At 45.8% G+C, this 26,356-nt stretch overlaps 2 protein-coding genes across 2 annotated transcripts in view; both read left to right on the top strand.

Moving 5' to 3' along the window:
- The first annotated feature begins 507 nt into the window (after positions 1-507).
- On the top strand, positions 508-7,641 carry htatip2 (HIV-1 Tat interactive protein 2). Its single transcript, XM_018763172.2, has 6 exons — positions 508-690; positions 1,388-1,577; positions 3,314-3,421; positions 4,971-5,108; positions 5,433-5,494; positions 5,795-7,641. Exons 1-6 carry the CDS (start codon positions 566-568, stop codon positions 6,009-6,011), a joined length of 840 nt encoding a protein of 279 aa, XP_018618688.1. The 5' UTR covers positions 508-565; the 3' UTR covers positions 6,012-7,641.
- A 1,971-nt stretch (positions 7,642-9,612) lies between these two features.
- The window catches only part of prmt3 (protein arginine methyltransferase 3), a gene marked incomplete at its 5' end in the record, with an annotated part of 47,190 nt that continues 30,446 nt past the window's right edge, over positions 9,613-26,356 (top strand). Inside the window, 9 exons of the mRNA XM_029256367.1 lie at positions 9,613-9,641; positions 10,496-10,578; positions 10,675-10,724; positions 11,726-11,831; positions 12,340-12,511; positions 13,813-13,957; positions 15,920-15,985; positions 16,481-16,602; positions 20,747-20,846. Coding sequence (XP_029112200.1) covers positions 9,613-9,641; positions 10,496-10,578; positions 10,675-10,724; positions 11,726-11,831; positions 12,340-12,511; positions 13,813-13,957; positions 15,920-15,985; positions 16,481-16,602; positions 20,747-20,846 — 873 coding nt within the window. The remainder of the gene's footprint in view (positions 9,642-10,495; positions 10,579-10,674; positions 10,725-11,725; positions 11,832-12,339; positions 12,512-13,812; positions 13,958-15,919; positions 15,986-16,480; positions 16,603-20,746; positions 20,847-26,356) is intronic.

Here is a 26,356-nt window from a genome sequence, read left to right on the forward strand (position 1 = left end):
AGAAAACACAATAAAACAACTAATAATCTTTCAAAATACGCGTTTAAAATTCAGTGTCACTTACTATGATTTTTACACTAGATTAGAAGACAGCCGAAAGGTAGGATTAAATATATTATTTAATTATCTTATCTATTAATATATACCATAAATGAATAAATACAATAATTTATTAGTAAATTCATCGGTCCGCTGAGATTTAGTGAAAGCTGTTTATGGTAATATTTCTATAGGGCAGTTATGTCTGTGGCACCATAGCAGTAGTGTGGAGGGAGGTGTAAACCGACAGCAACGTATAATATTGTGAAACTAACAATCTATGCAATGAAATGTTGCCTTAGTCGAAGTGAAACAGTTCGACGAGGGACCGTCTCAGCGCCTGCGGATCTCGCACGTTAACCCTATCGGCCCCGACACCGATTTGCGCATGCTCTGTTCCGTGGCTACACACTGAAACAGGAAGTGCGCTGCGCTGCGCTGCACTACCTTCTGTTGCGTGCCGCGTGCCGCGTGGGGTCGCTTGTCGAGACGTGTCTTTGTGTCCGTGTGTCGCTGTGAACTGGTTATGATAGGGGTGGAAGGCAAGTGCGGTAAAATCGTGCTCTTCTTAAGCGCTTTACTGGTCGTATTCGCGGGTATTTTACATCACTTGGAGAATTCAGAGACACCGGCGGCTTCGCTGAGGAGGAGGTAGGCAGCAGGCAGTTGAGTTGTGTCGTGTCGTGTCGAGTAGCGCGCGACGGACGAGCCGAACTGTGTCAGGCTGAGTGAGTCTGAGTGTGTACATGTTATACATATATTGTAGTACCTCGCGGTATTATTTATTTAATTGTAAAGAAGTTGTTGTTATGGTTGCGTCTTATTATTCTCTGTTCTTTATCTCGAGGGTGTGGTTGAGAGAGACTGTTCTTGTGACGTAAGTCTTGGTGTGGGAGTGGCGCACGTGCCGGCGTGGGAGAGCGAGTGTGGAGCCCGCGCGTGTGTGGAAGTTGGAAGTGCGCGCGTGGTCTCTTAGACTGCTTTTTAAAAGCGTTCATCATGTCACTCATTGATTGAGGACGACGAGGCAGCAGCCCGTCTTATTGATCGGGATCCCAAACCCCAGACCCTTGGAATCATCCATGCGTTTCTGTGCTCATTCGGCTCATAACAGAATATATATGCAGCTGTATGTTCATTCGTCTTTGTTTGCCCCGTATCTTGTGTTTTCCACTAATCATGGAAGCAGTTCTCCCTCCTCGATGCTGTCTGATGTGTACTGGCTGATGACTGACGAGTGAGCGAGATCAGATGAGTGCCCAGTCTCCGGCAGCCGGCGCCCTCGATCCTTTCCCCGGTGCAAAACGCGTCCTGTTCCGTCCTTGACGCTCGGTGTCCTGTGTCGCAGGATGGCCCACGACATGCATGCGCTGGAAGAGGGATACCGCCAGAAGAACAGGAGCTGCTTTGTCCTGGGCGCCTCGGGGGAGACGGGCCGGGAGCTGCTGCGGGAACTTGTCCGTCGCCGGATCTTCGCCAAGATCACACTGATCGGGAGGCGCCGCCTTGAGCTCGAGGACGGCGCGCAGCACAGTGTGGTGAGCCTGTCTCACACGCCCGCAAACGTGCGGCGCTGCGTGACGAGATAAGGACGTGACTGTGGGTGCAGCGTGTGCTGAATTCCCTCCCAATTGGGTCACGTACAAAGTCCGTGTAGTGACTAATGTACACCCATTGTTATTTTTTACAGGCGGTCCCCAGGTTACGAACCACACCGCGCAAAGCCTATTAAAAATTTGAGTTACATACAAATGGTTTGTAATAACAAGCGGGCACTACTTTGCAATACGCATCAGAACATTGCACGTATACAGCGGTTTGTGGGGATGTGAGCCCAAGGTAGGACAAAGACATCCACACCTGCCTGAAGTCAGCGCAGCAAAGTATAAAGAAGCCGCACCCGCACACCCTGGTTGTAGAATCTCAATTGAGAAACCCGTCACTACAGTGCTCTCGAGTGAACCCACGACACCCTACCCATCCCTCCAAGTTCCTCGTTCTCCTCAATCTCTTGTTCCTGCTCCTGATGTCCATGCCTCCTAACACTTGCATCCCGTCCTTCTCTACGACGTCGGATTGTCTGCCAAGACCTACGTTTGTGCATCAACCCACCCATGCCTATGCCTGTCCCTGACCACGAATCTTGTCTGCTCCCTTGTGTACCTACAATAAAGATCCCGCGATTGGGTCCCCACACAGATACACACACACGTGCACCTCAGTCTCCTGCCCGCTCAGTATAACATAGGCCATGTTCCTGTAAGCAGTGTCTCGTGTATGTTTGGCTTTAATCTTCTAATTTTTTTTATTGTTTTTACCCTCCTAACCATGGCACCAAAGTGTAAATGTGATGCAAGTGATGGTGATGCATCAAAGAAAAGGAAAATAAAGGAAACTAAAGCGGAAGTAATAAAGCGATTTGGAAAAAGGTGAAATGCCAACAAACACTGGAAAAGCAAACATTAGTTTCTTTAATGTTTTTTATACCTACACACATACTGTCTCTCCTCCTCCTTGTTCAATTATACTGTAGTTACATTTCTCGTTATTACTGTATTGTTATGTTAAAGATGTTTTAGTGTATCTGAAAGTGTTTCGTTAATGTTTTTTTTTTATGCATAGAAAGGTACACTATATACTAAGACAAACATTTGACTAACTGATGTTAGCCACAAACCATACCTAACTGTTCTGATTTAGGAACGGAACTTGTTCGTAATCTGGAGACTGCCTGTACTGCTGTTATTGTTGGTGTTGTGAGCATGGCGTGCTAGTGCCTCATAGCTCCTGGGGTGTGGATGTAGGTTTGAATACAGGACCGTGCATGTTGCCTGTTCACTCCATGTCGGAGTGATTATTCCTCCCACTGTCCAAAGAGTTTTGACAGAAGTTATTTTGTTGCTCTTTTAACCCAAGTTTGGTCATGACCGATATTATATGAAGAGTAACATTCTTATTTAGCTGACAGTTTTTTTCCAAAGCAACTTAAAATGTTAAGATACAGGTATTTACCCATTTACACAGCTGCGTAATTTTACTGGAGCAATTTAGGGTAAGTACTTTGCTCAGGGGTACTACAGTCGGAGGTTAGGCTCGGACCTGCGACCTTTGGGTCCAAAGGCAGCAGCCCTAACCACTACACTACCAGCTCTCCCTGACTGCTGGTAATACGGTATATTGATATTCTTCAATATATTATACAATAGACTCAAATATACACTATATTGTTGCCATTGTTGTTAGCAGGTTGTGTTCAGATATTGCTTTTCTTCAGGTTCAGGAGGTGGTTGATTTTGAGAAGCTGGATGATTATGCTGCAGCATTTCAAGGTCATGACGTGGGATACTGTTGTCTGGGAACCACTAAAGCCAAAGCTGGAACTGTGAGTTAATTTGATGCTTTCTTCAAAATGTTCAACTTAATCACAATTATTTGTACTAAAACACTAAGGGAACCATTTTTCAGGGCTCTAAACATTCCTGTAGATCTTTAATGAATTTTCCTTTGTAATTACTGTTGGTATCCTGGTACAACTTCATATTTCATACTTTCAGTTGCATAGTTCACTCACAGTAGCATTCAGAAATATTTAGGAAGCAAGTCTCCTGCTAGGGGAAGAAAAGTAGGAGTAACTGCCCTGTGCTCTCATGGACTGTATGATTGTAAGGCCACCTCTTTGCCCCAGTGTAGCGTCATCTAAAGCAAAGAAACTTGGGAGTGAAAAGACCTCCTTTTCATTGAGGGTTGGCTGTTGTTGGAGCCTGCCTTCCGCGAACTGTTTGGACACATTACCCTGAGAAAAAGGATGTCGTGTCAACATCTCAACGCTTCTCCCCCGAAACCCCCATTGTGTGCTGGAACCTGTGAAGAATATTACAGCTAATGTATTTGAAGTTTCGCAGTGCTCCAGAATAGATGCTCATTCAAACTCAATGCTCTTTAGAATTTTCCTATTTGGGGGGAACACAAGACAGTCATTGTAGCACTTTCTTTTTTATTCTCTCCTTTAACCTTTTAAAAGCTGTGGAGATTCCGGCACTCGGAAGATGTGAAGTTTCTTTAGGGGGCTTCGGGTCTATTTGTTGCTCATAAAACAATATTTAGGGTGATGAGGGGCAGTGTACGCGTCACCTCACTGAATGGGTCCCATTGATGAAGGGTGATAGGTCTGGCGTGGGGCTATGGGGTGGTAGCGTGGGTCCCTGTGTATTGGGGAGGGGCTGTCAGTTGTTAGCAGCAATGGTAGAAAGCAGGCTCGCCAGCGTCCTATGCTTAGGCGAGTATAGAGGTGATTTAACTGCATAATCGGATTGAAAGTGAGCCGCGGTATTTATGTCAGTTCACATTTCATCAAATGGCCACTGTGAATTGGAGTCGACGATACAGAGGGCTAATCCAGAACTAAAGCCAAAATAATTAAGGGCTTGGTCTAATCCACTCTTATTCTACAGGCTGTGAATAACATTAAAATGAGGCAATGCTATCTGTTGGCAGGCCCTAACGTACCGCATTTTTAAATGCACCAATTGGAGTCTGTCCTGGGTTCAGTCCACCGTGAATAAAAAGGAAAAATTTATAAGGTTGTTAGATTTAAGTGTTTTTTTTTTTTTCTTTTTTTGTGGGGTAAAACACAACCTTGGTGGGTGCATTTAGTATCGAACCAATATAGGTGTATAGTTCTAACTAAACTACAACTAGTAAAAATAATATTTTTAGAAGCAGAATTATGCATGGTAACAATTTATTCTTCAACACTTATGGTTCAAATTCCATATATTTAATTTATTAATTTTTCTAAACTAATCTTCAGAACCTTTTGTAAGTTGGATATGTTAATTGGAAAATATGTACATATAAATGAGTCCATCACAAGATGGACAGTCACCACAGGAATGTTTCTTAACATGTGTTTTCTTGTACTTCCGTTCCAGGAAGGCTTTATACGTGTTGACCATGACTATGTGCTGAAATCGGCGCAGCTGGCCAAAGCAGGAGGATGTTCCCACTTCAACCTTGAGTCTTCCCAAGGAGCTGATAAAACCAGTGGTTTTTTGTATCTCCAAGTGAAGGTGAAGTTTGTGTTGTTCATTGTACTGTTTGTTGTATACATAATAATAATTAGTATGGGGCAGCTGGTAGCATAGTGGTAAGAATTGTTACCTTTGGACCCAAAGGTTGCAGGTTTGAATCTCACCTCTGGCTGTAGTACCCTTGGCCAAGATACTTTCCCTAAATTGTTCCAGTAATAAAAAACCTAGCTGTATAAATGGGTAAATAATTATAAAGTAGCTTAACACTGTAAGTTGTTTTGGAGAAAGCATCAGCTAAATGAATCAATATAATAGTAACAGTTGCAGTAGTAACTGATATACATTCTTCTTTACTTTTTATAGGGACAAGTCGAAGCAGATATTGAAGGACTAGGATTTGAAAGATATTCTATTTTCAGGCCTGCGTATGTATTCAGTTTTCACAACTGAGAACCTACAGCACAAATATACCACATCATTAAACTTTTTGTGTGAAGCTTTATTAATGGTTGTATAAGTGTTATGTTATCTATTCATAATTAATGTTTCACATTTAAGATGAATGTTAGATGCTATAACGGCTGTATTAATAGTTTTTAGCTTTGGACCTGCAGAAAATTTTGGCAATAGTGTAACTCTTCATGAGCATATTGTATGTCTTGAGAAAGTGAAACTTTGCCTCTTCAGCCACATTTGATCTCAACCTCTCTTGTGTTTATTCCCAGAGTGCTTATGGTTGATCGTCAGGAGTCCAGACCAGCCGAATGGGTGATCCGGAAGTTTCTCAGCCCAATATCATTTTTTTTCCCCACTGCTTTGTCCATCCCCATTAAGTTTGTTGCTAGGGCCATGGTTGTTAACACACTCATTGAGAAGGGGGAAAAAGTGGAGATATTAGAGAACAAGGAGATCTACAACCTTGGAAAAAATGTAGAAAAATGAAATGGTTAAGTTGGAAAAAAACACTATCATTTTCTGAATGTGCAGTTTAACCTTTTGAGCTTTTTTTTCAGCTGTTACGCTGACATGTGGATTACATGTTAATTAAGTGTTTTAGTTGCATGGTGCTTTCCCATACATGAGGTACCAAAATCAATAGGAGCAATATTGAAAAGTGCCTCTTGCCGTTCAGAAGTACTCATTGGATACCTGTGATCAAATTAGTGGTTGTTTGAATAATTGACCATGATGGATTTTAATGTGCTTATTTTTCTTTTGGTTAATTTCTTGACCTCAGTTTAATAATTTTGAATTGTATGTCAGCAAAAAGCAGGTTGCATTTTTCTGCCGCATATGTCTTACCAAGCAGTAAATTTTCTGTGTACAATACAATGCCATATGGTGGAGGTACATCAGGCTGGTCTGCTTTCCTTGGAACCATCATTGTGCAGATGTCTTTAGAATGCACTTCGTGCTGTGCATAGCACACACATCCTGGGGATACCTCCAACTGTGGAGGAAGACACTTGAAAACAGCTGATTCAGCTTTTTTATTAATTGCATGTCGTTTCTTTTTTTGTGAAATATTTGTATATCGAGATTACAAACATAATCATGTGGTAGCCTTGTAAAAAATCTTTGGTAAAAGATTTTACCAAATATTACATGTCATGTTTTTGCAGCGACTTCTGAAAGTATTTTGTTATAAATGGTTGTTTTGCTCTTGTAAATATAATCCTTAAAAAATGTAAACAGAATTACTGCAGTAAAAGATTGCTAGTGCATAAGTGATTGTTAAGCAAAGATTACTCAGTTTTTTGTGTTCTTTTTCTAAACGTGAAAAGAGCTTGATCCCAGACTGAAACCTGTGCCACACAATAATTGTTTTTGTTCAGGGGAAAAATCACTTAACTGCAGTGTGGTATGTCATGAAAATGTAATTATTTTAAAACTTAGAGGTGCAAGCAATGAGTTTGTATTTTTGACTTTACTATTGGTCAGGTTTTGTTCTGTACAATGCATCTTTTTTGACAAAATTGGCACAAGGAGCATACATGTTAAACAGAGTGATGTGATGGAAAAAAATACATAAGCTTTCATGTGGTCAGTCTTAATCTTTGTTAGTGTTCCTGGCTTCCTGGCACAGGAGTTTATTGGTGTTGTGGCTCTAGAACAGACAAAAGGGCCATTGGGAAATATTGTAGGTTAGAATACTTGCGAAATGATTAAAATACAGAGTTAACCATGCTTTCTATAACTAAATTGGGGCCATGACTCTGCCATGAAATACTGGATAAGGCTTTAAGTGTCAAGACATTTTTTACAGGCACATAACAATTGGAATCAGACCTATCAGATTTACTGTTTGTACAAAGAGTCTTTTTCTGGCTTCTATGTATGCAGCTGTAGAGAGTACTGTGAGAGAAATGCACTTGTCAGATGAATCTTTCTTTTTTTTATGTGAACAGTTTCATCAGTGTAGTTTGTTATATTCTTGTATTTCATTTCACCCATATACTGTGTTTTGATTATTCAGCACAGCTAATGTTTTCAACACTTATAGTAAATGATGAGAATATTTATTTTTCTGATGTTTTCAAATAATGTTTTTCTATAGATAATTCATGCCAGAAGCCTGTATTTTTCCATTTACCACATAGAGGTAAAATATCTATATTTTTAAAACAATGAATTGACACTGTCAATGATTAAAAAGTATCCCATAAACGGAAAGAAACATCTGATCTGTAGTTACTGCTTTCATTTACACTTTTTTTACATTTTGCTTATGAACAGCACAGGGTAACAGCCACATACAGGTAGAGACAGTACACAGATTGTAAATATGTCCACATCGAGAGAAGTGAAGGTCAAAAGGTTACAGTATATCACAGGTGTTGTCATGTAGCATGTTCTATTAACTTCCAGAAAGGTGTACAAACTTCACAGAATTCATTAAAACTGAAATTTTTTTAGTGCAAGACATTTAAACACATCAGTCATCCACATATGAAAGAGAAATTCTGGAGGCTAAAGAGGAAATAAGCTAGAAATTTCTGTTCAGCCACAACAGTATACTGTAGCGCACTGTCCGTTGAGCGTGGATGGGGTAAAGAAGGACGCGCAGTGTTCATTTCTAACATTTATTAGAACACCAACACACAGCAAGGACAATAGACACAAATACAAGGAAATAATGCTCTTGATCTAAGGAACCCTCCTTCCTAATGACTAGCCAGACAAACAATGACCTCAAAACAGCTTTCTCACCCTGCCTAAGGCTTTCCTTCTCTTTATATACCCCAACAGACACTCACCCCCTTATATTCCCTGTGAGTCCCCACAACGGTTGAACACTTCGTTCACATTTTACCCACAATTCTCAACTATTTACCACGAATCCATTTTCCCACTCAATCATGACACTCTGCAGTAATGTGGGTAATTGCAATACAATATACAGTGCAGCACACATACAGTGAAGACACAGGGCTACACAAGTAGATAAGTTATTAAGATTGTTATTGGATAAATGAATAACTTATGTAGATAAGTATTTACATAAGAGAGGCCGGAGTGAAGTGAGGTGGTGCACAGCGACAGTGTGTTGGGATGGTACAGAAGAGCTCAGTATGAGCCCCAGCTCAGCGCCCCGGCAGCGCGAGGACTAACTGCTTGGAACACCTCAACTGGACAAGTCCGTCCCTTGTTTTTTTTTTCTTTGAGTGGTATTTTGTTGTGGAGAAGTGTCTGCTAGAGTTTATGTAAATGTTTGGAACTGTTGTTGGAGCCAAAATATTTCTATTTTCAGTCCTTTAAAGTGTTCCTTATTTTTCATGAACCTCAACGTTAATAAAAACATAGTGCATTTGAGAGGATTCCTTAACGTTTCTCTTATCCGAGGTTTGCACAGAACTTCACGTGCGAAAAAGCTGGAAGGGCTAGCGCTGCCATCCAGCCTCGACTCCTCGAGACCCCGAGCGGCGCAGCCATTGCGCCGCGTTTCGACCGACACATTCTGAGGAACAGCGGCACCCTGTGGTGACTGAGTGGAACCGCAAGTGTCGCTCGACTGACCCGGAAACAGCTTCTCCGTGTGAAGCCATCATGGCGCAGCGCACGGCTACACGTGAGTCCGGGGCTCGTTTGTGTAAAGAGCGAACTGCGTACTCTTGTAAAAAAAAAAAAAAAAAAAAAAGCCAGAAAAGAGTTCACTGAGGATATTCTCTCAGAGAGTGGAGAGAAAGGAGCGAGTGACGTGTTCTTGCGTTAAAAGCGCGTTCGAAGGACTGAGGCGCCGGTGTCTGTGTCTGTGTGTGCGCGCGCGTAGCCAGTGTTCACCGCTCACTGTTCGTCATTCATTCTTGTGTCGCTCTTTTCTCCACTGTGGAATGAACGTGCTCTTCTTGAGCTTCTTCTTGTCGTTGTCGTTGCTGTGGACACGTCCGTCGTGTGAGCAGAGGGCGACGACGAGGTGCCCGAGCTGCTGTGCGGGGGTGACGACGTCGCCGAGGAGGAGCAGTGGACGGAACAAGAAGAAGAGGAGGAGGAGGATGATGATGATGATGATGAAGAGGAGGACTGCGCCGCTCTCGCTCTCCCCTCCTCCTCCTCCTGTCTGTTCTGTGACAAGTGTGTATGATCCAAGTTATTCTTCTTGTTTCTCTTGCTCCTCCATATTCACTGCATCCTTTCAGTTTCTCCAAGTTGACCGACAGCTTGAATGAACCATGATGTACACTAGTCAGCCAGTGTGGATCAGGGTAAAGTTAGAAGTACCCTGCCTGGTCCAGGTCATTCATTGGCGCTGCGGCAGGACTCGGCGCGACGCGACGAGCGCCCTGTCGCTCTGCAAACAAGGCCACGCCGTCTCCCAACCTGTGAAACTCCGCCAGCCGCTCTTCCTCGTTGCTGTCCGCCGCCCGATGACTCCACACGCGAACACGTTGATTGTGGAAAAGGCTGAATGACCTCAGTGCTTCTGTATATGAGATGCGCAGTGAGCATTTTTTCGTATTAGCTCGAAGTGGCGCGGATCATTGATCAACGCGTTTATGAAGTACGGCTCTTGCTTGTAATCGGCCGCATTCGTGTACCTTCGGTGGCACGGGGAGTAGCGCCGCTGTCTCGCGGCGCCTGGGTGGCGCGAGAGGACGTGGGTTCGATCCCCGCTCGGCCCGTGTGGGGTTTGCACGTTCTCCCCATGTCCGCATGGGTTTCGTGTGGGTGCTCTGGTTTCCTCCCACATTCCAAGGACGTGCTGTTCAGGTTCACCTGCAGTGTGCGAGTGACAGAAAGAGTGCGTTTCGCTGATTTATGGATGAGTGACCCAGTGTAAGTAGTGCATCTGGCAGCGTACAAGTCACCACGGTGAATAAGGTGTGTGGGCTGATAAATGCAAAAATATGTAACATGCCCATTTTTAGACATTGAAATATATAGTATTGATATTTACATATATTGACACATGTTTTTGCTTTTTTTAGGTTACTCAATTCTGTGCAAGACACATTCTCACACTGTCAGATGGACCATAATGTGGACATCCCGGTTTTTGTAAAGAGACGCAGTAAGTGCTGAGATGCTAAAATAATGCCTACTTTCTTCATCCATGTTGGCAATATCACTGTGTTGTTTGACTGAAGATTATAACGTCTCTTCACAGAACTGGATGACTATGGCTATATAAAACTAATAAACTACATACGATCTGTGGTAAGTATTGAAAGGAAATCAGTATTTTAATCTGTTCGGTTCCTTTACCTTTTCACTATTTCTAATCTCTTCCATACTATTTTAGCAGTATAAAAATCAATATAACTACTTTTTTTTTTTTTTTTTTTTTATATCGGGCTTTCACAAAACAAGTGAATCAGAAAACAATGTATGGAAAGTTGTTCATCTCTGTATTTATGGTTACAAATCATTCTTGCTTGTTTCACTAATTGGAATCGAATGCTGGTACTGTTTTTAAAATTCAAACAATAACAGACGTTCGTGCAAAACCATGAGCGCATAAGATCAGGCGAGATGTAATTCACGAGAGAGGCGCCAACACCAACGCGTGTGGCCAGGATGCCTTGGGGTCGGCCGAGGTTTGGACCTTTTCTCGCAGAGGGAACGCCACCAGACAAAAGTACCCTTGAGTAAAGTACTTTACGTGAATTGGTACCGTAGATATTGCACAGGTGTATAGAGGATTAAATCACTGTAAGTAGTTAAAATTGAAAGTAGATCTGGAGATCGGTGTCAGCGAAATAAGTGTACGTGTGAACATGCATCATTGCGCTTTGTGCACAGTTACCTGTCTGTCTGTCCTCCTTGTCACCGTTACTTGTTGCTACATGATGCTTTCCGCTGCCGTTCCTGCTGTTCCTCGTAACTAAGGCTAATGGCCATGCGTGACGTTATGTCAGTCCTGTCCGGTTTCATGACCTATGCTCGAAACGTGAAACGCGTCTTCTCGACCCTCGATCGGTTGCGCTCGTGTCCGTGTTTCCGGGAGGCGTCTAGTCCCGTGGATTTTAGTTGCCGTCGTGGCTTTTGTACACGTGGAAAAGGAGTTGTTTTTGACAGATGCGGATGTGCGGATCCAGCGCAGACTGCGGGGACGAGAATTCCACATACCGACGTTTAGATTGCTTTAGTGGCTCCATTCCGAGTATAAGGGCACAGGTATAGTTTTTTCTACGGTGTTTCCTACTTGTCTTCACCAGAGATGCAGCGGAGAAAGCCTCTTAGGTACACGTGAGGATTCTCCTCCGTGGGACAGCGACGAGTACATGAAGCCAGTTCTGCAAGATGACCCACTGCTCCAGATTGGTGCGCAAGTCTTTCTGCCACAACTACTGTCCTCCACCTTGTACTGTCTACAGCACTTTCAGCTGCGCTTTACTGCAGTTCCGTGTCTTCGGTCCACTTCTTTGCTAGTATAATTTTTAAAGGCAGTCGGTAGTGCAGTGCTGAGAGCTGCTGCCTTTGGACCCGAAGGTTGTAGGTTTGAATCCCACCTCCAGCAGTACATTTACATTACATTTACCGTAGTGCCCTTGGCCAAGGTACTTATGCTACATTACTCCAGTAAAATTACCCAGGTGTGTAAGTGGGTAAATAACCGTAAGTAGCTTAAGGTTGTAAGTTGCTTTGGAGAAAAGTGTCGCTTAAAAGAATAAATGTAAATGTAAAGGATCTAGGGAATGGCAGGCAGGCTACGCACATTTTCGCAGTCGCGTGTTCTGTGATTTTTTTTATTTTAAAAATATAATTTTTTTTTCCACTAAAGCTTACTGTGGAAGGTGTCGTGAAAGGCTTTTCTCTCTGCTATTTTCAGACGTCGAGGAGCTGTGTGAGATGAATGGCCTGGTGGCGGATATCTCCAGTGCGATGGAGGTGGATCCCGAGTGTCCCGCTGGCCTTCTCCACCGAGCCCAGCAGGCAGAGGAGAGGGCGGTTCGCGCAGAGGAGGCCTTGGCCAGGGCAATGGAGGACCTGCACAAGCTCAAGTGGGTCTCCGCTCTCCATCACAACACACCTGTCCTGTTTGTCGAGCTCTTCCTTTTTCCCTAATAGCTTCAGCGCTGCATAAACCTGTGGAAAATGAGCAACAATTTCTTCACACGGGAGGGAATGAGATGCGTGCATTGTGAATAACGCGTGATCCCTTTAATGTTCACATATTCGGTAAATTTTTTGGACTGAAGAATGATCTGTGATTTGTAATTTGACTGGACTGGATTCTGACAAAAGTTTGGGTTCCCTTTATCCAGCCTTGTAGATGTTTCGATGCGATCGTCTGTCCTGTTCTGTTCTGTCTGATCGACGGGGTCCTGTTGAGTGAGATTTGTCATTCGAAGTTTTCAGCTCAGCTTCGTAGTTTTATTTTCTTAATAATTTTTCCCTGACACCTTTGCCCAAAGTGACTTACACTCTTAATCAGTTTTATAACTGATTTACTCATCAGTACAGCAGGATGTCCTTACTGTATCAGTTCAGGGTAAGTACCTTGATCAAGGGCACTACGGCAGGAGTGGCATTCGAACCTGGGAACCTACAGACCGAAAGGCAGCAGCCCTAATCGATACTCAGCTTGCTTCCTCAAGTTAGGTGTAAATCTAGAAATAAATTTAGAGTAATAAATGTAATTTATTGCTCAGATTTGCAGATTAAAATTAGTACAAATCACTTAAGGGGGGAATAAATAGCTACTACACGTCCCCAGTACATATAAGGTTTACATCCCTGGACTGATGTATTTGTTGATCTCAACAAGTTGTATTTATCCATGTTGTTAGTTATTACCATATATGTGACTCCCCAGTGCTGCTACCCTTTTCAAAAATGTAATACAAATTATTGATCCATTTTTTAGAAACGCATCTTCTTACCAATTTTTAGGTAATTTTTGTCAAATTGTTTTAGTAATGTGCATTTACATGCATTACACACTGCAAGCCTTGGAAACGTGCTTTACATTGAAAAGCTCTGTTGCTCCATGTTCAGTAAGTGTCATGTGCTTTGAGGGCCTCCCTAAATGAATGACTTTTAATACGATGTGCTCATACGTACAGGTCAAGATCACGCATGCAGCACTTGACCTTGTGGGGTCATTTGGACTCGTGGCTTCGTCCCTGTCACACTCCTGTGTTCTCTTCCTTTGTGTCCAGCAGGGGGAGCTGTTAAGTTCAGCAGTAGTCCAGGGCTTCTTTTGGGGGGGGGGTGGGATGAAGAGTGCTCCACTGCAGTGGTGGCCCCTCCTCGCAGGCCACTGTCCCTGCTTCATGGCTGTGCTTGGTGTTGGTTACAGACTCTTGGCGCAGAGCTTGGTGATGAGTACGGAGTCCGGCCCGGGCCCCTCGTCCGCAGGGGCCGTCGCCCGCCTGCAAGAGGGCGAGGACGAGGCCTACTTCAGCTCCTATGGCCACTACGGGATCCACGAGGAGATGCTGAAGGTGAGGGCCGCGCTCCCCGCGACCGCTCCCTTGCGGACAACGCGTGAGCCGCTGGCGTCGTGGCGCGGAAGCTCCGCTGCGGCACTGCGGTCCCCGTCCGAATGCAGCGTCTTCGCTCCCAGGGCTGCGCGCATGAGCGATGTCATACGTAATCATATTTTTTTCTAACTGTCTCTAACCTATTGCAGCGTGATGTATAGGCATTGCAGCTCATGAGGCATGGGTGCGATCGCTGCGGTTTCTCCCCCGCGCGCGCGCCACCGCGAGCATTTGCGTCAGGGCGTGACGTCCGTCGCGTCGTTCGCCCGCGGCTTTGCGCAGGAGAGGTACGCGAGGCCCTCGCACGCTCCAGCGCGCAGCCTCCAAAAGCCGAGCGTCGGCGTTTTACAAGCGGCCGTAAAGCAGCCCCTCGCCGACGCGCGCGGCTCCAGCTGCAGTTTTAACCCTTGTGCGGCGCGAGTCCCCGCCCGTCCCCACCCTGCCTGCGGTCTTACCGCATTCCTCCTTCGTTCGCTCACCGGTGACAGCATTCACGATGAACACGTTGGGTTTTACGCACCGTTATTTTTGTGCCGCGCTACTCCTCGAGCGCTTTGTCCGCTTCCTCGTGACTTGTGGCTCGGCAGACTCAAGTTTTTCCCCCCTTATTTCTTCCTGATGTGTAATCTGAACTTGCCTCTTCCGTTGGTAGAATCGAACGGAAGTCGTCACCGAAGGGATTTCGGGCTCTTTGCTTTTTTTTTTTTACACTTTACGTTTGAGCCGTGGGCACGCTTCATTTGTGCCGCGCCGGCTGCGTTTTCCATCGTCGCGGTTTGTCAGATGCGTTTGCCGAGGATGGATGTCAGGCTTTGTGCACAAATGACACACACAGCAGAAACGCGGTCCAACAAACGTATGGGGAAACAATAGAAAATCTGGATTTATTGTCGGAGTCTGTTGCCCATCAGTTATCCTTGCAGAACGTGGACTGGCTGTTTTGTCGGTGTGGAAGTGGCGGTGTGATGGTAATTAAAAGGAGAGCAGGCCGCTGGTGCGGAGAGTGGCAGGTTCATTAGCCGCTCGGCGCTCTTTCTGGGCCGCGGAGCAGGGTTTCTGCAGCTTGGGCCCAGTGCGGCGTGCGTGGAGTCGGGCAGCCGTCGGCGCTCGGAGCGCAGCCACCGCAGCGCCGGCAGAATTGATTCATTTACGAGTGTCGGGACTCTGGGGTGGGTGGGTGTGGGGTGTACTCTGCTGTGGCCCATATGCTGCATTCCCTCCATTTCTGCCTGTCCCTGGCGCTCGTGGTGGAGCTCAGGGCCTCCATCCCGATGGCTCAACGTGTTCCAGATACCGTACGAATATGAAGAAAATGGCTCGGAGAGAAGTTTCGAAAGTCCCGAGTTGAAAGTCGCGTTACGATGCGAAGTGACTCGGGCCTTCGGGGTCGTGCCCGACCCCTGCCGCGTTCAGGCGGCCCGTGCCGGACACGGAGAGTAAAAAGGGTCGCGAATGAAATCGAACTCCCTTCCGGCTTAGCTGGCAGCGTTAACGCCGGAGCGCGCATGTTGAACGCTTTAGGGTTGAGTGCTCAGTTAATTTGTGGCGAAGACGATGCTCATATTCCCTCTGCTCCTTTTGTGAAATTGCAGGGTCTCCCCTGGACTCTATTTGTATCTGTACAGCACTTGTCCTTAGGTTAGAGGACTTCTCTCTACGTGCCGTATTAATACGGGAAAAATGCTCAGTAATTTCCTCACTCTTGATGTGCGTCGGGTACAACTCAAGAATAGCGCACGAAGCGCTAAAAGTCAGATTGACTGAATTCGGTATCAAGAAACCAGGCAGCTTTCCGTGCCTCGCGTGTGAGAAGCCCACGTGCCGGTGATGTAGCTTGAGAGCGAAGGATCTGCGTGTCTGTTCGTTTGCCTTTTGTGCCATGAAATAACTTAATTCTCTCCCTTTTCCGCCGCTTCGACGCAGGACAGAGTGCGAACCGAGAGCTACAGGGACTTCATGTACCTCAATCCCGAGATCTTCAGGGACAAGGTGGGTGCGGGAGTCCTGCGTCGCGGTGGCCCCGGGGCCGAGCCGCATCCCTGGGCGTGAAAGTGCCGCCGTTATGCTGTTGACGGATTTAACGCTCCTGGACTTTATTACGCGCCCTGCTGTGATTTAGCTGGACTGCGGACTGCGGTCCGCTGATAACGGAGACGCGCGTCCCGCTTGTCCGTACAGTAAGAAGGGGCCCTTGGCGCAGCCATCCGTTATGCGCTGATACTGACTGCTTAAAGCCGTTTGGCTTGTGGGGCAGGGTCGCGATTGGGGGGAGGGTGGGGAACTGCGCTTATCTCAGCCATCGGGAGACTGCCGCTCTGGGTGAAGAGTTTGCCCGGTTAATACTGCGCCATCGGTGTGATGAATGCCTCCGGCTCAGTGCCTCATGTCTCCTCCGCAACAGGAGCGACGGCTTATTGGAGACACACAGGGAGGTTTCTGTCTGCAATCCTTGGGTAAAAGTAGGCTCTCCCTGCTGGCCTCCAGGTGGTGCTGGACGTAGGCTGCGGAACCGGGATTCTGTCCATGTTTGCTGCCAGGTCAGGGGCCAGGAAGGTGGTAGGAGTGGACCAGTCGGAGATCATCTATCAGGCCATGGACATCATCAGGTGAGGGTCGCCATCCGCTTCGCGTGGTCGGGTCGCGTCTCCTGGGATGCCGACGGCCCTCATACCGAGAAAAGGACATCGGCGGATTGGGAACAAGCTCTGTTTGTAATGCTCCTCACATGCAGTGACCTCCCAAATTACTGGAAGCCCTGATAAAGTGAATAACAAATGCAGTATAAGCAGCGACCTGTCATCACCAGAAAAATGAGAAAAACCTCGACTTTTTTCACACTTCTTTTTTTCAAAACTAGTATTTCTGCTGTTTCTTCACACGTACAAGTTTCAAATGATGGGGGTCCCCTGTTTCGACTGTTTATTGACCTCCTCTGGCACGGGTAATAACCCAAAGCCTTTTTCTGTGATTTCTAAAACTGTTAGAGAGCGCAGTGGGAGGGACCTTGGACCTCATGCAGATTTCACGCAGATGTTCTGAGGTCTGTATTTATGTACCTCAGGCCAAGTCGAGATCTTAGGCTTCCTGTGGCGTTCGAGTCTGATGGCCTTTGCAAAATGTTCACGTTGTTTTCTGCCAACCATTTCTTTGTTTGTTCCAAGTCTTTTTGCAGTAATTGTCATGCTGCAAGGTTCATCTGCATGTGCACAAATGATCGGTAGCCTCTTCTACAGGGCAGGGTCGTGGTGGGTTGGAGCCTATCCTAGAGGTATAGAATGTGTGACATTTATATTACATACATTTAGCTGACACTTTTCTTCAGAGCGACTCACAATCTTCAGCTACTCACAGTTATTTAGCTCTTTATGCAGCTGGGTAATTTCACTGGAGGAATTCAAGGTAAGTACCTCGTTCACGGGTACTACAGCCAGAGGTGAGATTCGAACCTGTGACCTCTAACCGCTAAGTCGCCAGCAGGGTACATTCTATTCCCTCACGCAGATACGCTGTGGGCGCTTCATACTCACCGCTTCTCCTGAACCACGTGTCTTTGGATCGTGGAAAGAAACCGTAGTACCTGGAGGAAACGCACGCAGGCGGGGACAGAGGATGCGATCTCTACACGGCTTCCGTGTGGGTCTGTGGCGGATCGACAGTTTTGGCTGAGCGCGATGCCGGAGAGATGTAGAACTACGCATGCCGATTGCGCATTGAGGACGGGTGCGTGAGCCCGGAGCCCAGGAGCTCTAAGGCACCGCTGCCGCTCTCTACATCACCATGCTGCTCTCTTTTTCATATTAATGTTTTCTTTTTTTTTTTTTTTTATTCCCAGTTTAGGAAACGTGCTGAATTTTCCGCCTGGCTTTAGCAGGTCTTGCTGCAGGTGTTGCGTTATTCCCGTGGCAACGGCGAGCACCGGACCCTTTCCGAAATACGAAGGCCCTTTCCGCAGGTCCCGCCCGCAGAGATGCGTTGACTTGCTTCGCTGGCCTCCAACCCATCACGCGCCCCACCCGCGCTCCCGTCACCTCGATACGCGGAAGTTTTGCCCCCCGTCGCCGATGGGGTCGGTTTCGGCGAGTCAAACGGGGACTCTGGGAACGTGCCCTTCGTTGTCGTCTGCGTCCCACAGCCGTACCGCGTCGCCCAACGTCAGCCCACCGCACTCTGCCCGTCTGACCTCCGAGCAGCTTTATTTGTCTCGGGCGGTTTACTCCAATAATGCCCGTGTCGGCGGCAACGGTGCCTCGTGAAAGTTTGCCTCCCCACCTTTGGGCTCAGCCAATGCAGTGTGCCTTCGCTGGAGCTGCTGCGGCAGCCGGTGTGTGTTTTATAGCTCGTAGCAATTTAACCTCCCTTCTGTACAGCCTGCGCAATGACCCCCCTCACCCGTGTCACGCAGTCAAGCCACCCTTTCCGTTTCCCTTTTTTTTTAATAATCGCAAAAATGTGTCGACTTGCAGCGATTCTTCTGGAAGTTTGCAACGCATATATAAGCGAACAGATTCACGTAACGGGAAAGACTTTAATTTAACAGCCGTCAGGGTTGATGTAGCCTTCCGCTTCTCGTAGGCTGCCGCCTCCTCGCCCGCACCGCCTGCAGCGCGCGGCGCTCCGCACGATCCGCAGCACACCTCCCCTTTGCGTGCAGCTGGATGCGTGCGGACCTACCTTGCTTTTATTCACGCCGTGCGTTGTGACCGTGACTTGTGGAATTAGAACTCCCGCGAGAGGGCAAAAGTGCCGCGCTGTTTGTTCGCGGGGAGAAAACCGAGCCGGAGCGTCGGATCCTTTGCTGGAGTCGCGGAGGAGGCGGCTTGATACCGTAACGTCCCTGAGCGCTGCTTAAAATGCTGCGCGCTATTTCACCTCCCGATCCTCCGCGCTGCACGCTCTATACTAGTGTACGAGTGACAGCGAAGCGCTGCAGCGTCTCACCGTGTCCGTTTAGCCAGGCCTTGATGGATCGCTTCATGAAGTCTTAGTCCTAACCAGTATTAGGTGGGGCTACCATGGCTTTCTTTCGCCCCCCCCCCCCATATTCAGGTGCGTTCATGCTTGTGTACCTTAGTCTGTCTCAACCGTAGTGGGGAGCGAAGCCTTGGCGAGCAGGACAAAAGCCCCTCTGGTTTCACCGCGCTCCCGTGCCTGCGGCCATAACTGGCATCGTCCTCCAAATTACACTTGTAATGAGATCGCAGTGCTTCCTTTAGAGCTGGGCAGAGAGTGATTGTGGCGTTCTGGGAGACGGAGATAGCGGCAAGAGGCAGAGATAAGGATCGCTCGGCAGAAATACATTTTACGGGCGTGAGTAATTATTCTGTCCGCGGTAACATTAGCTGTCATGATAATGGAATATTCAGAGAGATTGATACCAGGATGCCGGGCAGAAAGGGATCATCATTAAAACTTGGAATCTCATTGTTTGCTGCGGTTCCCCGCCTCCTGTCCCCCGAGTGTTTGTATTCATCACAGGGCATGTAGAAGGGCAGTTCCTGAGACACAATCATGTCCAAATCCGCAGTACTAATGGTGCTGCTTCCACCTCTGGGTGAATGGGTGGTTGTTTCAGCAATGATTTATTTTAATCTTGTGCTCTTGCAGTTAGTTTAGCCTCTTTTTACTGTAATGTGTAGTGGAGATGAAGGAGAGGCATTCTTCACGTTTCCACATGGATATCATCTTTACCTGCTGGTAAGGCAGCACAGAATGTGTTTCTAGGCAGTGACCGGTCATGATGACCATTATGTCTCTGGAATAATTTCTAGGTAAAATAATGTGGAAACGCACACACGCCATCTGAAACCGCTTGTCCCATACGGAGTCGCGGGGAGCCCGAGCCTAATCCGTTAACACAGGGTGAAAGGCTGTAGGGGACGCACCCAGGACGGGACGCCGGTCCATCGCAAGGCATCCCAAGCGGGACTCGAACCCCAGACCATCGGATAGCAGGACCCGGTCCAACCCGCTGCACCACCGCACCCCCTAATTGGGGAAACTGCGTTTCAAATGGCTTATTGTTTCCAGGACAACATTTTTGGGCTTTGACTTTACGAGTTTAAGGTCATAATTTGGCAATATGTCAGTTGAATTAAAAAAAAGAAAAAATATTTTAGCTTTTATGCCACAATAGCATATCGGTTGTGGTTCACGTGACTCTTGTTGGCTGGGAAACCGCAGATACGTTAAAAGAAACGATGTCTTTTTAGCTTCTGCATCAGCTCAAGTCACTCACCCCTTGCCAGCATTTGAATCTTTCTTGCGTAGCTCCTGCAGTCCTTGGTCTGTCCCAGCTTCTGGTTAGCTGAGTGTTTTAATTTTTTTACAGTGTGCAACCATTTCCATAAAAATGCAAATGGTGCAAGAAAACAATGCTCACTCAGTTTTCTAAACAAAAAAAAAGATTGACTAATGCAAGCTTCGAGAACCATACGAAGTAGGTGGAAATGGTAAAATGGGCTTTTAAAAATGCTCCTTCGGTAAAAATAAGTGCTTCCAAAGTGCTGCACATGAAGGCTTCGGAAGCAAAGGGACGCTTCTCAGCTTGATACTAAACTTTCTTGCCTAAACCAGGGACCAAGTGCCCTATGTGTTGATGCAGAGGTATGCAAGGTGTTCGTACCTCCGGACCAGCAGAGCGACTCCGTATTTTATCTGGACTCGGACAGTTGTGGTACGTGAGTCTGTACGCTGTGTATCGGACTGTGACTTACAGATCATCGTTATTGGATTTCTGTGGCTACCTCACAGGTCTAACAACCTTGAAGACACAATCACCCTGGTCAAAGGAAGAATCGAAGAGGTGGACCTGCCTGTGGAAAAGGTGGACATTATCATTTCAGAGTGGATGGTAAGTGCAAAGGAAAAGGCTGCTGATGACCTACCAGTTGACCACTGGACATTCATTGCCTGCACTGACACAAAACCTTCTCCGAAGAACTGCGATGGCCCGTAAAGATAGGTGCCCGAGAGGAGGTCGTCCACCCCGAATCATTTCTAATTCATGAGAAGGGCCCGTGTTTTGTAGTGAAGCCACCCCCCAACCCCAGGTTTCACCAGGGGCCACTGACAAGAGCTTCTTTATGTTGTTCGGGGAAATTGAAATTCCTTGGGTGATGGTTCTTCAGAAAATGAAGGATAGGGAGCATAATCTTTAATGACTTAAAGGCCATGAACATTAATAAATTTGAAATCCCTGTCACTTCTGATCTCCCAGTAGAAGCAGAGAGCCTTCAGCGCACCAAGGCTGGAGCGCGCCACCGTCGTGTCCAGATATTTGGATTGTAGCGATAGCCATTTGACAGTGTCGTGTGCAGTGTTTCAGAATGTCCTCTTATTGCTTGCAATTTCTTACTCTGGCATGAATCGTGTACATATGGGCACTTGGCGCTGGGAGGGGTCATGTTTGCTGAAGTTAGGATTTCAGAGCCCACCTTCCATGCGAAAGTGGTGATCCTGGGAATAGGTGATGTTTTAGAGCTAAGTGCCAAGTGTTGAATGTCCTGTCATTTCTCAGTTTTTGGGATTTCACTTTAACTGTGTCTGCATTTGTTCTTTCAGTTGATGGTTTTATGCAGCTGGATATTTTACTGGACCCATTAAAAATAATTATCTTGCTCAAGGGTAATACAGCGGTACTGGGAATGGATTCCAGCTGGATTCCTCCTTCGTGTTACTTCAGTGGTAGTTTACCAGTAACTTGGTTATTGCAGGAAAAAGGCAATAGGTTTTAAAAAAAAAAAAAAAAAAAAAATCTATAAAATAGTCATTGCAATAGAGCACCTGGAGGAAACACACGTGAACATGGGGAGATGCCAAGGGATTTAGTCATGCAGGGGGGCATTTATATATATTCTATTCATATTGTTTTTAAGGTTTCTTGTTATATTTATACATTTACATTTATTCATTTAGCTGATGCTTTTCTCTAAAGCGACTTACAGCGTTAGTCTACCTACAATTATTTACCCACTTATACAGCTGAGTAATGTTACTGGAGCAATTTTTTTATAGTAAGTACCTTGCTCAAGGGTACTACAACCAGAGGTGGGGATCGAATCTACGACCTTTGGGTCCGAAGGCAACAGCTCTAACCGCTACGCTACTAGCTGTCCCGTCATTATAATTATTTATAATATATTTTATAATTATATCATTCTAATTAATTAGAGAATATTTTTTAGAAATGTTTGGTATTATAGGTTTTATTACTATTGTTTAAGTGCAAGTTTATTGTAAGGTATCCATAAGGTTTATGCAGGACAGGATTAGACAATTTTTGGCTTTACGTGTGTGGAATGAAAGTTTGATTCTAAAGCTTTGCTGTGCCTATATGCTTTCATTCCACACGTATGGTGTGAGCAGCAGAGCAATCTAACGTGTGTGTGTGTGTGTGTGTGTATATATATATAAATAATATATATTCATACTCTATGGGCTTTTTATTGTCAGAGAGCTGCCCGAAACATGTTGAGACTGTAGGAAAAATTGGGGCACCCTGAGAAAACCTGCATTTTAAGTGTATGGTACATAACAGCTATGAAAGAGCTGAACGAGCACACGTAGACAGCTATACAGTATTATGGAGTAATTATAGAGTAATTAATGAAGGGAATATGTCTCGTGTCATGATAATTTTTATGTATTGAAGTTAAACTTAATGGGATTTAGTGATATTTTACGATAGGTAGGTGTCTGTTTTAAGGCGCAGGAGCAAAATTTTTACCGTTGAAACTGATGATGATTATGTCTTCATGTTATGCGAATTCACCTTACGAAGGGTTTTTCAGGAATACATTACTTTCATATTGTATAAATGTGTTTTGAGTGTAAAAATGAATATTTCAGTTTGTATAGAATCTGAGCTCATAGACGGAGCTCATTATATATCTTAGCTGCACCGCTATTAGAAACAAAGATACATCAATTTTTTGAGTCCCTGTGTACTCAGAGGGGGAAACATGGGATTACTCGCAAACTTATATTTAATATGTCCATAATAAATATTACTGTTTTTCGTAACCTTGCAAAACACAAAAAAAAAGTCCTTTTTTTCTTTGTTCTCTACGACTTATATACCGTATAAACCATAGGCTTTAACCATATGCTCAAAGTGTCCTTAACTGTGAATTTGTAGTAATACTATTTGGTGTTTTAGAAGTACACCACAGAAAAAATTAATTGCCTTTCAGAAAATAAAAATGATATTCCCTTAAAAACCTGTTCCGTCCTTATTAGCGTCATAGTGTCTGAGTGTAGACCTGAAGTTCCCGTTTGTGTTCGCAGAGATATAAGGCTGCAGGGATTGAAAGACAGACACTTCCACCCCCCACCTTGTCCACTGATTAGATGAGACTTGTCCTCCTCCATCAGTGTTTATGGCACATTACCCTCTACATATTGATTCGTGAACTCAATATTTGTTCATTTATACAGTGATGCAGGAAAAAGGAAGATGGGGGGGGGGGGGCATAAATCTTACGATTTGGTAACTGATGAAGTCGCTCACCAGCTTTTACATTTTTTAAATGACAGCAATTTTCAGTAGCGCCGGAGAGTCAACATAACTGAACGTAAGAGGAGGCTTTTAAAATCGTAACATAAATACCATTCGCTGCCCCCGGAATGGAGACTTGGGGGAACGTGAGGGGCCGACGTGAAATCGGGGCCGGGTCTCACAGGGAAGAGCGGAAAGGTCTCGATGAATCGGAAGAGATTTTGCAGTCTGCGAAGGACCAGACGGTTTCCATTATAAAAGCTCATCAATCGCCATTGCACCACTTTTCCTGTTTTGAAATAGCCTGTTGTGTGACCGTCCGCTTATAAATCAGCGCGGCCAATCTCCGAGAGCCGAGCCGCTGTCCTTCCAGCGCTTCGAAGAAGGACGGCTCCGAGCCACGGTTCTGTCGTTTCATTATTTTAAAAATTGATCCACACTTAACCTTAAAAGAAGAGAGAGAGAAAGAGATGAGAACTTCTCATTTTCACTCATTTCTGCCCAAAACATTACGGTATAACAAAAGTATCATGAAACAGTAGCTGTCAAAACATAAATTACCCATTTCACTTGTTTGCTTTTTTGCCTGGAAGGTGTCAGGGAAGCTGTTCTTACGCTTGCTCTTCATCAAACTGTCCTTTTGTGAGTCTTATTCTCGGCTCGGCTCGGCTCACATTTTGCTGGAAGCGGCGTCCTGCAGACCCTACGTGAGGGAGCGCTACGGCCAGGTGTCGCGAAGAGGAAAGATGAACCGGACCTTGATCTGGCTGCTCGCTAGAATGGAGAGCCTGGAGTTATTAATCATGCTGCTGCTTGAGGATGAGCCAGGGCTTTAGCATGTCAACCGTGAACCGTTGGTTCTGGAATCGGGAGACGGAGGGCCACGTCCTTGGCAACGGTGCAAAATCTGAGCGAGAGCCCGAGACGCAGCTCGTTCTCCCTGCTCACGGAGCGTCGGGTGTCGTCAGCCCTCTGATCGCCGTTGACGGTTGTGGAAAAGCACTGCCGTTTCTCAAAACCTTCCTCGCCGCCAATATGGTGGCAAATAAAGGTACACAATTTTTATTTATGACGTTTATCACGACTCGAGATTATGACGAGGTTACGTGGTTTTGCGTTCCTCTGTCTCCCTGGAAGAACGTGCTGTGTGGCCCGGGAGACGAATTAATGACAGTCCCTCCTGAGTTTCATTATCTCTCGATACGAGACCTACCTGCCCGGCAAGAGGGCAGCCGTAATCGCTCATTCTGTCCCTGTCTCGTCTGCCCCTCACTCACCTTCCTCCTTGCCCACCCCACACCGTTCCATATTTCCGCAATTCGTGCATACTGGCTATTAATAGCTTTTTCCTTCGAGTAGGTCTGCCTTTGCAGAAGGGTCTATTGACAACTTACTATAGGACAACTCTCGGCTCTTTAAACCTTAGGTTAGACATTCGTGAGCTTATGTCGACTAGCAATAGCTTAGCGGGGGGAGGGGGGGAATGACAATGTTCTTTACCACCCTGGAAAAAGAACGATAATTTGCATAGAGTATAATTTTTTGTAGTATTTGTGTACTTTATTGCTTAATTTATAGGGGAAAAAAAACACATACATGTAATTATAAGTTACTTAAGTTAATGTAATGAGTAGCGTACACGGAAACTTTGTTTGCTGGAAGTGTACTTTTATGGTCTTTTTGTTTCAATATAGCGGGTGGCGCAGTGGGTTGGACCACAGTCCTGCTACCCGGTGGGTCTGGGGTTCGAGTCCCGCTTGGGGTGCCTTGTGACGGACTGGCATCCCGTCCTGGGTGTGTCCCCTCCCCCTCTGGCCTTACGCTCTGTGTTACCGGGTAGGCTCCGGTTCCCCGTGACCCTGTAAGGGACAAGCGGTTCTGAAAATGTGTGTGTGTGTGTGTGTGTGTTTCAATATATGGTGGTTGCCTTTGTTATTAAAACACATAGTTTCCAGGCATGTTTATGATGTAAGCGTGAAAAAGTGTGGAACAGGAACGCAGTTGGGCTCTGGAGCTTGCATGCTCTTCCCATGTCTGTGTGGATTTTCTCTGGGTGCCCTTGTTTCCCCCCACAGTTCTGGGACATGCAGTTCGGGTGAACTGGACACTCTCAGTTACCTGTAGTGTGTGAATGTGTGTGTGTGTTTGGCAACCCTGCGATGGACTGATGCACCACCTAGGATGTACTCCACCAGCCTTGCAACAGTGATTTAGGGATAGGCTCCAGACTGCCGCAACCCTGACCAGCACTAGGTCCTTTATGAAAGCGAGTGAAAGTAAGAGTGAGCAGCAACGTGCAAAGAAGAGTTTTCTGACAGCGAAGGAACAGTTGATGTATATCAACCACTTTGTTCCGTTCTCTTGCTGTTCACCTGCTTGGAGATGTGGGCACGGGTTTGTGCATTTAAATGCGGGTTCGTTAATGTTAGCTGTTAGTTAAGTTTAATCCTGTAGAGAAGGGCTACGTAGCTCTTATTCTTTCAGCTCATCATGATTAAATTTAGCGATGCAGATAATTGTGTCTCTAATTGTCAAGAAGTGCAGTCACTTCAGAACCTTGAAAGTTGTTAGTAGTCAGTCAAGTACAACTGGAGATTGTATAGAAACTGTTCCTTGTGGTCCTTCGTGCTCATCTATTAAGTGTTTCTGGAACTGGGGAAATATATTGCCCGCGTCTTCGTTTTCTGGGTGCGAAAACTGAAAAGTCAGGTGAATGCCAGAGTTATGAAGAAGTGTATTTTGAAACATTTTCATTGCTTTACGACCGGTCAATAAGCAAATTATGAGCTACGACACAACTGTATTTCACACTATGCCAACACGGCCCAGAATCAGGAGCTCGCCGCCGTGGATCGGTTTCACAT

The sequence above is a fragment of the Scleropages formosus genome, chromosome 11, assembly GCF_900964775.1.
Source record: "Scleropages formosus chromosome 11, fSclFor1.1, whole genome shotgun sequence".
NCBI classification, from domain to species: domain Eukaryota; kingdom Metazoa; phylum Chordata; class Actinopteri; order Osteoglossiformes; family Osteoglossidae; genus Scleropages; species Scleropages formosus.

Coding starts and splice junctions, on each gene's coding strand:
- htatip2 (XM_018763172.2), top strand. CDS start 566: ATGATAGGGGTGGAAGGCAAGTGCGGTAAAATCGTGCTCTTCTTAAGC. Junction 5,109..5,432: donor TTTTGTATCTCCAAGTGAAG/GTGAAGTTTGTG, acceptor TACTTTTTATAG/GGACAAGTCGAAGCAGATAT. Junction 5,495..5,794: donor TATTCTATTTTCAGGCCTGC/GTATGTATTCAG, acceptor GTTTATTCCCAG/AGTGCTTATGGTTGATCGTC.